General features: G+C 40.4%; 2 protein-coding genes across 4 annotated transcripts in view; one reads left to right on the top strand and one right to left on the bottom strand.

Annotated features, from left to right (window-relative positions):
• The window catches only part of LOC126354719 (mRNA turnover protein 4 homolog), a 37,137-nt gene extending 24,260 nt beyond the window's left edge, over positions 1–12,877 (bottom strand). The window contains exons 1-2 of the mRNA XM_050004574.1: positions 12,343–12,877; positions 10,648–10,810 (exon numbers count right to left, since the gene is read on the bottom strand). Of these exons, the coding sequence (XP_049860531.1) occupies positions 10,648–10,810; positions 12,343–12,370 (191 nt within the window). The 5' untranslated portion in view covers positions 12,371–12,877. The remainder of the gene's footprint in view (positions 1–10,647; positions 10,811–12,342) is intronic.
• Positions 12,878–12,981: 104 nt separating this feature from the next.
• LOC126354697 (glutamine--fructose-6-phosphate aminotransferase [isomerizing] 1-like) overlaps positions 12,982–15,265 on the top strand; it is a 160,837-nt gene continuing 158,553 nt past the window's right edge. Inside the window, exon 1 of one of the 3 annotated variants that reach the window (XM_050004552.1) lies at positions 12,982–13,355. In XM_050004552.1, the coding sequence (XP_049860509.1) occupies positions 13,118–13,355 (238 nt within the window). In that variant the 5' untranslated portion in view covers positions 12,982–13,117. The remainder of the gene's footprint in view (positions 13,356–15,265) is intronic. The other 2 variants (XM_050004541.1, XM_050004514.1) reach the window with 2 other exon arrangements.

The following is a 15,265-nucleotide window of genomic DNA, read 5'->3' on the forward strand; positions in this document are numbered from 1 at the left end:
TGTAAGAGAATTTCCATGTTTCCTATATTCCACAGATATGAACTCTGCTCTCCCCCTTTCTCCTTTTTCTTTTTAGGTATTAGAATCATATGACTAGGAGAGTTTTATATAATCTGTTGACACTAACTCATTTCAATTTTTATGATCATATGAACTGTAGTGAAACTGAGAGGACAAAAATTTTAGACCAGAAGAAGTTCAACAATCTTTAGTGTTATCTAGTTAGCCAGCATTTCACAGTGGTACTCCAAGAAGCTGAAAGTGGATATAAAATTAACACATGTCTATGATAAGAAGATGTAATTTTCTAATGTCTTTCAAATGCCAGGTTTTAGGAGCAGCACTCAATCATGGCATGATGAAGCAATAAGCAATGTTGGGGAGGGATGGGGGCAGGGGCAGGAGGAATTCTGACAAAAAGGAATTGCAAATAAACATTAATGGATAAATAATGTACATCAATTTCCTGTGATTACATCTATGTGTACAAGGAGAGCTACAATAAACTGCTTCATGTAATAAAATGAGTTCTGCAAGGTAATTTGGCTTCTAATCTTTTTAAAAAGGTACGAAGTACACTTCATGCAAAGGTGGAAAGAGGAACATTTTACTTATAGGCATAGCAATATCCAACACTGTGGTATCTGAACCACTATACCCTTTTCATTATCAGTTAAACACTGAAATATCCCATTTTACTATGTTTTCCTCCCTATATGTTGATAAACTATTGGATCCCCCCCCCCCCCCCCCCAATCCTAACTCAAACCACTCCATATTAAGTAGTCACAATTACAAGGGTACATTTATGCTACAGCCTCATTCCTCTAATAATATAATAGGCACAAGCATCACAACGGTCACCTCTCCATGTTGCCTGCAGTGGGCAGTCAATGCTCCTTCCTGCAGAAGTAATGCATTCAACATAAACACTATTATAAAATCAGATTTAATTTATGTCATCTGCAATGTCAGTAGCAACAGATTTTTCCTACAAACTTGTAAACATTCAGCACAATCTGTTACTCAGCCATTTTTGTCAGGTCTCTGCATCTGTGGAAAACACAAGCAACTTTACACATTTTCATATTAATTACCAGCGAGACCACAAAGGCCTGCTTTGTGGGAGAGGGGAAGTAATTCTGCAGTGAGATATGAAACAATATCTACATGGATTAAAAATTTCAGATGATTAATAGCTAAAACACTACAGACTTTCAAAGCTGTAGTGTACCGCTGTGTGTCATTCACACTAGGATAACAATAAAATATCTAATGTATTAATTGGTCCTATGTCCAGCAGCATTACAAGCTCTGTTGGATGAGCACAGTGACCGACAGTCAATCGCTGACCAAGCATACATTTTTTACATTAGTATAGTTTCATCATTTGATCTCGTTCAGATGAGGATACTGAACAACTGGGCTGACATCTTTACTTCAAAACACTTTTCTTAATGTTTTATTATACGTAGACACAAAGACAGTATTTGCTGACAACATGGAATTGTATGGCTATGGCTCAACCAGAGAAAACTACCTGCTGGTTTTCCAGATGGGTGTACAGTGGTGCACACCACTACCAATACACAAGGTAGTAAGTGAGTGCTGTAATCAATCCTAATACAGAAGAAATTATTGGAAATGTTTTTGAAGGCCCCCATTTGTTCTATTCTACACAGAAACTTGAAAATTGTATACAATCAGAAGCTTGTAAGACACAATCTTAAAAAATGTTTGATGTACACTCTGTTGGGTGGATGATAGGCAGACCATTCTGAAGCTTCTTAAGTGACTAACTGCATTTTAAGAACTACAAATTTTGCAGTTCCTACCACTGTGAAGTCTGTAAGTCAGCATTTTATGCCTCTCATCGGCAACATAATGCAAAATTATAATCCAAGGCAATTTCATCACACACAACATTTAATTAAGAGTATGTAGTGCACAGCTCTTGACATCCTCGTGACAAATAAGAAGTTCAGCTTTTACCTAATTTGATTAAATTTCCCACCAAAACTGAAATACAATAATGCCAAAATTTCAATATTAAGACCAAAAATAGGCTCTTTTTTCTCCAAGCACTAAATGTTCACTCACATCCTACCACAATGTTACAATGGTGAAAATTGCATCAACATATCAAAATCAATTTTAAAAGTGGATAAAAATGCTACATTTTCACATTTTATTTTAGTTCAATGACAATGTTTTATTTTGAAATTTGTCTCTTGCACAAAATAACACACATACTGATGTTAGCAATAAAGAATTTCTCATTACTGTTATAATGTTTTGCAAGAACAATTTCCATTAATGACATTCAGAGAAGCTGATGTGGAGGAAAGAGGGAGGGAGATAGAAATGACACAGGTAGTGAAACAAACACCAAAGCTAAGCAGGTTTTGCTCAGTGGCTTGCACTACCTCCTATGAGTACCCAACTTTCTTCTAGGCTACAGCCTGGCAGAGAGCATCCATTCTGGTAGACAGTCTATTAGTGATCATGTCCACATGCTGTGCAAATGTTGCAGTGAAGTTGACATATGACAACTTCCTTCACTTCCAGGTGACACTGCCTCTGGCCCATGATAGGTCTGAAATATGATGTGACGTGTGGATTTAAAGGCAAGGTCTTGCAGCTTGGCTCCTCAAAGGGATATCAGCCAAGTGCTGGGATAAGCAACTGGGATGTACGATTTCATTTCAGGGTGGAATCATCAGCTCCTGAAATGCTGGTGCAGAATTTGCTGTTACAGTATTGTGTGATAGAAGGGATGCTCCAACCTAGCCTCATTAAGTTCCTTCCCAATAAAACAAACCTCTCTAAAGAGGAAAGAGCAGTCATCAATAGTCCTAAAAGAGAGACCCAGTTTTGATTATCATTCCTGCAGATAAAGGCTCCACTACCATCTGCCACAAAGGCTCAGTTACTTCCAGATGAATCTTCCACCTACACGCCATATCATGTCCACAAATTCCAATCCCCCTGCTCATCCCAAAGTGTCTCCCCTGAACTCATTTCTATGTCACGCACACTCCCCTTCTCCATGCTTCTTAAAATCTTCAAACTAGCCATTATGGATAGTCTGCTGTAGGTGATAACTATGCCCTCACAGAAAATTAATCTCTTTGTATTCAAAATCTTTCATCTATTAACTACACAACTTATTTTCTTCAACAAAGACATTAACCATTTCCCTGATCTCCTCTCCATACCAAACCTATTACTATGGTCACACCAAGAGATGTCCATTGATAGAAGGGCGAGGCACATTCAAGAAGAAGGAGTCCTGCATGTATACACAACCTGATTAAGAAGTCAAAGATAAAAATCAGCCATTTCACTGTAAATACGAAAGAGATCCAATGTTAACAGTTCAGGATGTAGCATTGACAACAGCTAACATACCCAACTGTTGCTGTGACAAATGCTAGCATAAATATTGTACCACATAGATCCCTGTTTGTTGCTCTTGGGCCCTCCACCCCTCCAAATAAGTTAACATCCTCTATGGCCATTGTCTTGCTGTTATCAAGCAGCATCTACACTCCTGGAAACAGAAAAAAGAACACATTGACACCGGTGTGTCAGACCCACCATACTTGCTCCGGACATTGCGAGAGGGCTGTACAAGCTATGATCACACGCACGGCACAGCGGACAAATCAAGAACAGCGGTGTTGGCCGTCGAATGGCACTAGCTGCGCAGCATTTGTGCACCGCCGCCGTCAGTGTCAGCCAGTTTGCCGTGGCATACGGAGCTCCATCGCAGTCTTTAACACTGGTAGCATGCCGCGACAGCGTGGACGTGAGCCGTATGTGCAGTTGACGGACTGAGCGAGGGCGTATAGTGGGCATGCGGGAGGCCGGGTGGACGTACCGCCGAATTGCTCAACAAGTGGGGCGTGAGGTCTCCACAGTACATCAATGTTGTCGCCAGTGGTCGGCGGAAGGTGCACGTGCCCGTCGACCTGGGACCGGACCGCAGCGACGCACGGATGCACGCCAAGACCGTAGGATCCTACGCAGTGCCGTAGGGGACCGCACCACCACTTCCCAGCAAATTAGGGACACTGTTGCTCCTGGGGTCTCGGTAAGGACCATTCGCAACCGTCTCCACGAAGCTGGGCTACGGTCCCGCACACCGTTAGGCCGTCTTCCGCTCACGCCCCAACATTATGCAGCCCACCTCCAGTGGTGTCGCGACAGGCGTGAATGGAGGAACGAATGGAGACGTGTCGTCTTCAGCGATGAGAGTCGCTTCTGCCTTGGTGCCAATGATGGTCGGATGCGTGTTTGGCGCCGTGCAGGTGAGTGCCACAATCAGGTCTGCATACGACCAAGGCCCACAGGGCCAACACCCGGCATCATGGTGTGGGGAGCAATCTCCTGCACTGGCCGTACACCTCCGGTGATCGTCGAGGGGACACTGAATAGCGCACGGTACATCCAAACCGTCATCGAACCCATCGTTCTACCATTCCTAGACCGGCAAGGGAACTTGCTGTTCCAACAGGACAATGCACGTCCGCATGTATCCCGTGCCACCCAACGTACTCTAGAAGGTGTAAGTCAACTACCCTGGCCAGCAAGATCTCCGGATCTGTCCCCCACTGAGCATGTTTGGGACTGGATGAAGCGTCGTCTCACGCGGTCTGCACGTCCAGCACGAACGCTGGTCCAACTGAGGCGCCAGGTGGAAATGGCATGGCAAGCCGTTCCACAGGACTACATCCAGCATCTCAACGATCGTCTCCATGGGAGAATAGCAGCCTGCATTGCTGCGAAAGGTGGATATACACTGTACTAGTGCCGACATTGTGTATGCTCTGTTGCCTGTGTCTATGTGCCTGTGGTTCTGTCAGTGTGATTATGTGATGTATCTGACCCCAGGAATGTGTCAATAAAGTTTCCCCTTCCTGGGACAATGAATTCACGGTGTTCTTATTTCAATTTCCAGGAGTGTATATTGATGCCATTTCAACTATAAAAATCACGTTATAAATGTGACCAACTATATCCTTACCTAAAATTGCTCCTCTTATGGGAGGACATACAAATAAATCTGCAGCACACTGCTGTTTCCTTTTGCTTAGAATTAAAAATTCTTAGACACTGACCTCTAGCCTCCCTATGGTCCTGTAAAAACTCTCCATCCATAAACACACAAAACACTAACAGTACCTCCACTTCATCAGCTGACATCCCTTCCACACTAAAAGGCATAATCTGAACAGTCTTCCTCCCACGTATGGAGCATCTGCACTGACAGAGTTCTTCATCCAACATAATTACCACCATATAATGACATCAAAATCAGATACTGACTTTCCTCCCCAACATAAACAATAATGCAACATCTACATGTGCACTTCACCGAACACTGTTTTCCTGTTGTGATGAAGCAAGCTGGGATATTTTTACTTTCTCTCTTGTTTTGCCTCCTTAAAATTCATTTTTCCATTTTTGAATTAATTACCATTAACATACATGACTATAATCTGTATTTTAATGAAAGAGGAAGGATGGCCCTCATTTTTCAATATTATAACACCAGATCTAATTTTGTGCTTAGTTTTATGTATGTAATTGATTTTCTAATTTATTTTGACTGCATGTAGTTGGTATCTTCTTTCATAGGGTGAAATCAGTGATTGTTTCTTAACTTAAATTCTATTGTTGACATATCAACAAATACAAAATCCTGTACTAATCATAAACATTTGGAAGATGAAATACTAGTAATCTAAAGCCTAGTTTACACGATGACACTAGGTTGCATGCAACTGCACTGCCAGCCACTACGAATGCGCACCGTGCGTTTGCACAACTTGGTGAAACTAAACACCTTCGGCGTGTTCCATTTGGCGACACTAGTTGCACGAGTTTTGAGGTTGTGTGTTCGTAGATTGTAGATAAATTGAAATATGAAGTGGGGAGCGGAGAATAATGTTTGCTTTTTAGATATCTATGCTTTGCATAGGTGTTTGTGGGATTTCAGTGATGCTGATAAAAATAAGCAACATATTGCTGCAACTGAGTCCGTCATGTGCGATCATAACATAGATGGTTTGACAATATCTGAGCTGCAGGGCAAAACTTATTGAGTTAGGAGCACATATACAACTGAATTAAGAAATATACAAAATAGTGTAATTCTAGCTGTGGCAATGCTCTCACCTCCCATCGTTTGAGTTGGCCAACTCTTTGTTAAGCAATATTGTTGACAGGAGGGAAGGCTGTACACAAATTAAAGAAGCTGCATTCTTCATTATATATTCATCTATTTAAAATGTCTATGCTGTGCTCCCCATTCACATATATTAGAATTTTGAAATATTGCACTGTACAGATCTATCTTCAAGAGAGTAGTTTGCAAACCATTCTCTTCTTAATGTGGCCTGCTTTGAATAATTACTGCTGTTAATGTTATTGGTGTTAATAAAAAAAAGCATCACCAACTAAAACCGCATCTTAAAGCACGCCGAGTGTTCTCCATTGTAATGCATGCAATGTGATACGTAATTTCAGTTCTGGCGACAGTGCTTCATGCATTACAATATCTTTATTCCTTATCACATAATTAACTCTATTTAGAAGAAACGGTAAGAGTTCTGGTGACATTCTAAGACAAAAGAGCTTCTTGGATCTACCGTTATAAATTATTTCAGCAAGGATACTGAACAACTGGGCTGACATCTTTACTTCGAAACACTTTTCTTAATGTTTTATTATGCAGCGAGTTCACGCAGCAAGCTATAACTCCATCACAACTCGTGCAACTTGCAGCTGCCAAAACTTTCATTTTAGAAACGACTCAGGAACCCACAAAATGACAAAACTGAAGTGTATACTGGTTTCACTGTGTCTACAGTCAAATGTAAAACCATATGCATGCAACTCATTCCATGCAACGAATGGCACAACTCAATGTCGTCGTGTAAACTAGGCTTTAAAGTATCTATTTGGCTCTATTTAAAAATATGTTAGCAAAGCCAGACATTAATTAATACCAAAATAATTACCAGTTTTGTCAAAAGTATTGTTTGTGTAACAATATCTGTTAATTTCATGATTTAAACAAATAATTCGGCTTAACCCTTGTAGGAGGAGAAACTGTTAAAAACAACCAATTTTTCAATGTATTCAGCTAATTTAATGAGTTAAGTTTTAATTGCAATTTCTGTAAATTTAACTTCGAACAATGTGTAGTTTCAGTGCCTATTACTGTAAGGGCTCGATTTTTGGACCTTAGACAGTCAGTCCACGACTGAGTTCCAGACAAGAAATCTGTATTGGTTAGATCAACAACAATGCATCCCTGAAATAAGTGCAACACAATTAGACCGTGTGTTAAAACAATGACAGTGTCTGTTCCATATGTACATTATTATTCTACAAGAAGCCATGTGGTTAGGCTTTTATTGCTCATAGATGTTCAACAGAAAACTATTGTAGCAGTATGTGGATGTTCGCCTGCAACCTACTAATGAGGCTCATCGAAAGTTAAACACTGTAAAGAACTGTAAAACACAACTGTATCTGTCAGCTACATCATTTATAGTAGTCAGTGTCCAAATAACAAACCTCATTTTTCAGCCAGTGCAGCAACGCAGTACGTCGACACCGAGGACAATCAACGAAGAAGTAAAGGCAGGTGATGGGGAGATTCACAGCAGCAAGAGGCAATGTAGCACTTGACACTCCACCCAATAGCATCATTCCCCTATTACAGTCTGTTTTGTGCACTGCTGAGAGTACTTTAAACGTTTTATGGTTGTTTGGTTGGGAGGCAGGGGACCAATCAATGAGATTGTCAGTCCCTCGGTCAAAAAATAGTTCATTTGGAGTTAGTAACATCCAAATAAAATGTGATTGTAACAAACAGTAGGTCAAAATACTGCAATCAAGTCTTAGCACTTAGGAAAAGACTGTACAGTTTGCTAAGCATGTTGATGAAGCTAGTCAGTGTTCAATGGACATTGAACTTTTGCATGGAGTAAGTATTGGGACTAAGACGCTCACTTTCAACTGCAAAGGGAACATCTTCCAGCCAAATGTGGCTGAAGACCTAGAGCAGATGAAGTCTGCGAATCACATTCAGATGCTGGATTGTTTAATGGTAAGATCACACACACACACACACACACACACACACACACACACACTGGTGAGCAGCCGACTGGGTAAAAATAATTGAAATCATGGATTTGTAAGTATTGGCTTTGCTAAGTGGCCAAGACTAGGCTGGAGTCTTCCAACAAGGGAGCTGCGGCCAGCCATGAGCTGCACGGCTGCGATGAGGTGAGCATCAACAAGAAATCTGCAGTTGATCACAATTCCTGGGACAGACATAAGAAAGGCGGCTGTAGCTAAATGGCCAATGATAACTATTACGTCAAACTTTAAAAATTAAGTAGCAATTCATAGATCCATTATACTGCGACACAACCTGGAATGTGCATTCTCATGCCTAGGAGGTCTCCACAGCAATTTCTTTCTCTTCTCTTTCACAACTTTCGGCAGTCAAGTGTCTTGTGAGGACTTACTCACTATGGGTGTAGGAATGGAAGAAGAGTGGGCAAACCTGAGAGCCATGGTCTGGGGCGACTTCGGCCTGTGGGTTGTTTTGGGTATCTGATCTGTGGATTCCAGGGGAAAGTGTTTCCAAGAGGGAGCCCTATCATTGGTAGATGCTGGAGGAGTGGTTCCCGAAGACAGTGCCACAGAAATTATCTAAGGGGAGGGCCTATTGCCTCCACAGTCAAGTTTATATTATGCACCTACTGGATGTCAATGTCAAAGAATTAAATACAGAAGGTACTACTTACTGACTACCTGACCACAGTAATGTCCAAGGAAGGTTTCACTGAAATTGAATACAAACCATCATATTTTCCCAACTTCAAAATATATGACCTTCAGTGCCGCGATTTTGCATTCCTTGAGCTGGTTGGCATACTTCAGGGATTGTGGAGTGGTCATTCCTGCAACTGACACAAGCCGGTTGTAGCACACAGGATGAATTCTCGTGATGTGTCCAGCCATGTCTCCACCAATCAAACTGTATGTACACCAGGAAGATATATACTCAACATGCTGGCATTTAAAACCATGCACCACAGATGGGAAATACGATGCTTCAAATCACAGTGTTAACACACAATTTTTAGCTTTACTGGAACCAAATCCCCCTCAAAAGTGAGGATGAATATACCAGTGTATACCTTGTTGGCTGGCAGGCCTTGATAGACATTATGTACCAAGTGGATTCTTCATCTCTGCAAGTGTTTGTGTAGTTCATCTGTTTGCAATATTAAGGTGACTAAAAATTTACCCCTATATGAGACTGAGGTTCTTACAGGGTTTGATTGTAACAGGTATGTCACCATGCTACTTACAACAGCACAACGCCTGGAACTGGGCTGGATAGGTCGTCTTATGATATAACCATTTTGTAGCTTGCTAAAGGAAGACACTACACTGACATTTTCAACATTCTCCACAATAAACTTTGGTTTAGTGGAGAGAAAGGATCCTTCATCCTTCAGGGTGCAAACCAGGAATTGAGTGGACAAACTGGCTGGCTGCAAGTTGATTGGTTTTGCTTTCCTCAAATGGTTTAGCTAAGGGGAAAGCTCCTAGGGTCATAATAATCAGCACTAAATTGCAGTTTGTCACAGGAGACTCCCAAGCTCTTGCGACCACCTACTGATAACTCTGGCTGTTTCATGACGCAAAATATCTGCCATGGCAGCCCCTACTCTGAATGAGAGCTCCCTTCTTGGGTGCCACCAAGCCAGTACACAGACTACCTAGTGTGATGACCAGTATCCCCAAACAGACTAGCATGTACACCTCAAGCTGCATGGTGATATGGCAACTCAGGCATGACTAGTGTGATCCCTGTGGTGTCTGGGCTATTACCGTATGGGTTCCTGATGACACTGTCACATGGTCTAGCTACAGCAATGAGGATTTGGTGACTTTCCCACATGGCCCACACAGATTGTTCCAAAAATGTTCAGTCAAACTCAGATGTGGACAGACCATAACCAAAATATAGGGTGTAAAGTAAGGAATCAAAGAGGGAGAAGCCAGAATTGACACCATACAAGTAACTTTTGTCTGTAGGGCCTCTGCGCTAGAGGAAAGTGCGCAAAGACTTTGCAGAACTATGCAAAATCAAAGACCACCACTACTAATGTTTTATGTCACTAAAGCAAAGCCTGTTTAGTGACAAAAATACATTTTCTCAGCCACAAAGACAGAATTTAAATACCTTCAATACTGACTATCACACTTCTGTAAGATCCATGGCAATCAGACAATAAATAACATCTTCTACTAGATAAATTTAGAAATAAAAAGATACAAACAACTTTCTAGACCTCCAAATTTACTACAAGAGAGCCACATCAAACAAAACACTCGAAAAGCTCTCTTCCCAGACGCCAAATCTCAAATACACCAGCTATACACAACATCAGATGCCACAACAACATTATATCCCAGAGTCTAACCAATAGCCTACACTGAACACTTCAGCTGACCCCTAATCTATTAGGCCTACTTAAACTTTCAGCGCTAATTGATGAGACACCTACAGAACAATACATCTTGATGCAGAACACACTTTATTACCTGCTGTGTCTCCATTCACTGCGCAAGTCCTTCAGTTTGGCATTCCTCATATTTTGTACTGAAAAGACAAATATTCTTGAATAGTTTTCAATGCATCTTCTGATTTCATCAACAAGCTGCTGTTTAAACTGCAGATCCTTTTTAGTTGTTTTCGTCAATGAAACTGCAACATAAAACCATTTACATGAAACTCTGCACAAATGGTACTGACTTACTAACATGAAGATGATAACATTATCATTCTTTTTCTTGTGCCTTTGTCCCGCATCTACAATGGGTCAATGTGGTTATTAGTGGATTTGGCATAGTTCATTTGAGAGGTGGCTGGATACACTTCATATTGCAACCCTGTTACCCTGCCCACAACTGAATTTGTGTACCCCAACTGTCTGCATGGAGCGTTATTCATGTGAAAGTTTTCTAAATGTTTACGAATCTTGTCACTGAGATACCAGCACAGTATACACACAGTCTAACATGGGTAACTGCATAAAAAAATACATCCACGATGGCGGCACACTGACCCTCATGGCAAATCTGTTGAATGGATTTGATTCAGAGCCAGGGCACCTCCGCCCCCGAAGCAGCGTTTTAACATGCACGACTACTTTGGTGGATAACAATATTATTAAAGTCAGTGACATGATCATCTGCGAAAAGTCATAACATATTCCTGTAAGAAACAATTGAAGTTTTTCTTCTGGATTTTAAGTCCATTACCATGCCTGACACTAACAGACAACAAAACAATATTCTATACTAATGCAACCACTTTGGAGTTTAAAACAATGTCTTTCGGCATTGTAATTTCATATTAATGGGACATAAACCAAAGGCCAGTATACATCCAGTCACACAAAGTAACTTAAGAAAACAGAAGACTGTCTAAGCTGGGATGATCAGAGTTCGAGAACTTGACAAGCAGTCAAAGACATGACAACAACTTCATGACACTACTACTTAAAACAGTAAACTAGACCAGCATTAAATTTAAATCATTATCTTCCCAAAAACATGCCCAAGAGTGTAGAAGTTGCGCCACATTCATAGCAAATGTAACACACATATAAATGGTTCTGGAATTACCACTGGTATTACTTCAACAACAAATGTGTTTGTGTCATGTGATGTTCTAACCAGAACTGTTGCCATCATTATCATAGCTACTCATTTCATAGTGACTACTCAATCTTTTGACTTAGGGCACATACTGGCCACTGTTGGGAATAGCCCGTAACATAATTCTCTATTACCCCAACAAACGATCTGTAAAAAACAGCTATTATAAAAGTAAATGAATGAGGACGATATTCTGCATTCGGACATCGAAGTGCTGCATAAAGCTGGATGTTACCAAAAAGGACGCACACTAAAAATATATGAACGAAGAAAAAAAAAGGGGGTGGCGAACAATGATAAGAAAAAACGTGGTAAGTTAAAACACTTTTTCCTTCGGCCATACAACTACTGCAACATTTATAAATAAGGAACAGCCATCAGAATATTCAAGACACGTGCTCTTCGTCGTAACACGGCTCTTTATTTTGTTTAGTCCGTTTCAGGTAATTTCCTCAGTGCGACATACTGGACGAGTGGACCTCTTAGTATCATAAAATCATACTATAGTTTAGGAAAGTGACAACACAACGTTACTTTAATCGAAATCAATAAAATGACAAGCCGGCTAAGACATACCTTTTTTATCTCTTTTAGACTTTGGCATTTTGGCTGCTGTGAACACAGAAGAACAGCTGATATGTTAAGAAAAATAACTCAAATATTCTGAAATCCTCACACGTGTATCCATCAACCACACCATGTGAAACTTTGTTTTCAGGTTTTTTTTTCTTCAAACAGCTTCTCCAAAACACTCCCGCAGAAAGATATGCTTCGCGGCCAAAGTTTGCATTTGAAGGTTGTTAGGTGTCAGATTGCGGCTACTTTCTTATGCGCTAGATATTAAAATTCCTCATTAACAAACGCGTATCATTTAGAAAATCTATAAGATGGGCAACCAGGTATTATATTGAAGAAATCAATTTCACAATTACAACAAAATCCATTTTTGATAGAAAATACAGCATATGAAAGCAACTGACATTAATGCGATTAGCTCATCGGGTTTATAGTGTTTATTGCGTGATTAAAACTCGGTATTGTAGTCAGTTTTCTTCAACGAAGCACGTGCTTTATTGGAGTGGTTTTTTTTTTACTTTGCAGCCACCAGTTCGAAACGTTCTTTCACTAGCAAATTATACGAGCTCCTCTCTTGCAAGTTGATGATAGTTAAGCTACTGTGTGACGACATTGAATAATAATTTCGTTTTCACTTTGAATGGTGATTTGTGTCAAAATCCAGAAAGTTTTACTAACTGCAAAACAACATGAATGAATAGCATGGCACTCTTTCGAAATCATTTAACTGTCAGCCAGTAGTTCTCTACTTCAAGAATTTTGATCAGGAGAAACAATGGTGGATCAGCGAGTTTATTACTGCTCAAGTTCACTACAGATTAATCTCTGCCGTACTAATATCTTTGGTGGAGCTAGCAGACGACAAGTGAGAGTTTTTTTTTTTTCTCTGCTTCGCTGTACTGTCAATGTGGCTAAAATACGAAGGTTTGGTGCCAAGAGCCTCACTCCTGTGTGGACGTTGCATTGGAAGGGTGTGTGGACCAGACGTGGCAGTAACACCAGCATCATGTGTGGTGAGTTATATCGATAGATTGCAGGTATCAGTAATATATGCGCTCTTGTTTCTCCTTACTTACTCTGAATGCTATGTTTAATAGGTTATTGCTTTCTTTTTTAGATGGAAGTTCATCCCTGATGTAAACAATGTGATAAGCCCTTGTTTATGCCTAGAAAACTTGCCGGTCTTGTAGTGTTACGTTTATTTTATGTTGTACAGCAGTAAAAGAAAGGAAAATGATAATTCATATCTGCCGACATTTGAGCGTCGTTACTAACACTTTAATTAATAATAAACTTTTTTCATCGCAGTTAGTAGATTTCGTGTGCCCAGTTATATTATGGGTATTATTCTGTACTATTTCTTATTTAGTATACTTCAGTGTACAAGCACTTCCTTACGGAAACAGAGACCGGTACTCTTATACATTCGTACACTATTTTCCCGTGTTCAGCATAATCCATTGTTGCGGTAGGGTGCTGAAATTTCTAGTTCTGTTTCGTTCAGATGTTTGTACTTTTTCACTTTAATCCAGATGAGTTGGCAATTTCTTAACCGAAAAATAATCTCGTTAAGCGAAGCGTGAAGCTATTTCGCAGCACAGTCGAGCATAAATTGTGAAGTAAGTTAGTTATACAAACCAAAATTTGACTTTCTATTATGAGAACCGAAATAAATGTCAGCACACGCCCTGGAGATAGACGCAGCGTTGTTGAGTATTAGATCACATAATTTCGAGAGATTTTCTTCCTTTATCAGATAATATGTGGGTAAAGCGTGACTGAGTCCAGTTCCCGTCAGGCCATTACCGATCGTTTATAACTGTATTGACTTTAATGGAGAAAACCGAAAACAAGATTTCTTGTATCTATGGCGTCCCATGTATGACAGAATTGCTTAAATTACTAGAGTCGCATTCGCGAGGAGCAGCGTTCAAGTCCTCACCTGCACATCCAGAGTTAGGTTTTCTTAAATCATGCCAGGCGAATGTTGGGCATTGCCTTGAAAATAACACCTCCGATTTCCTGGTACATTCGTACTCCATCTGAGTTAGTATCCCATGATTTTTATGATCTCGTTGTTGGTAAGGCGTTAAATTCTGATCTGTAACCCAAACTGTTTGAGTGTCACGAGGGGGATTTTCTCTTCGGAACGTTAAAGCGATTCTAAGAGTTCACGGGTATATATACTGCGGCTTTCCATAATATAGTTTAAAACTGTCATTGTCAGCGGTTTGTCTTTTGCTCTTTTTATGTGGATGAGTACAGACTCTTGTGTTTGATAAAAGTATCCGAAATCGCGCAGTCAGATGAACACAGCTTCCTCAAAATAACGAATTTCTTTAGAGCTTCGGCAGTATAGTCATCTGGCGTAAGCAAAGGACTTTCCGGAGAGATAGCCGGAGACTTGCAATAGCTGGTCTGTTGGCACGCGGACAGGTGAATCCTGGGTGAAGTCCTGGTGCAAACATTTCTGATTTAGTTTTACAGTGGTTTTTCTTCCAGATCAGACCATGCAAATATCCTCTTTTTTTTCCCAACGAACTCACAGATTTTCTGTACAAATGAGTGAATTCTTTGTCGTGGATGGCGACGCTGTCAACAAACATTAAATTTTATTCAACAATGGATCAAAAAATATAGATGGAAGATGGAGTTTAGCCTGTTCAGGAAACGAGACGGAGCGACATTGTGGCATAGAAATGTTTACAGTATTTTCTGTAAGGTAACGAGCAAACATTTTCTTCGGATAAAAGAAAAGGGAGATGTTTCCGCAACATCGTGCGAACAACAAAGGTTAAGCCTGCCCAAGCACGTATCAAGAGCTTAACATTTTCAAAATGTCAGATAGGTAGGTTACCACTCGCTAAGACTGTGACTCTGGTGATTAGCACACATCTAAACGGCAACCCTAATTTTTGATAGG

This window comes from Schistocerca gregaria, chromosome 1, assembly GCF_023897955.1.
Source record: "Schistocerca gregaria isolate iqSchGreg1 chromosome 1, iqSchGreg1.2, whole genome shotgun sequence".
NCBI classification, from domain to species: Eukaryota; Metazoa; Arthropoda; class Insecta; order Orthoptera; family Acrididae; genus Schistocerca; species Schistocerca gregaria.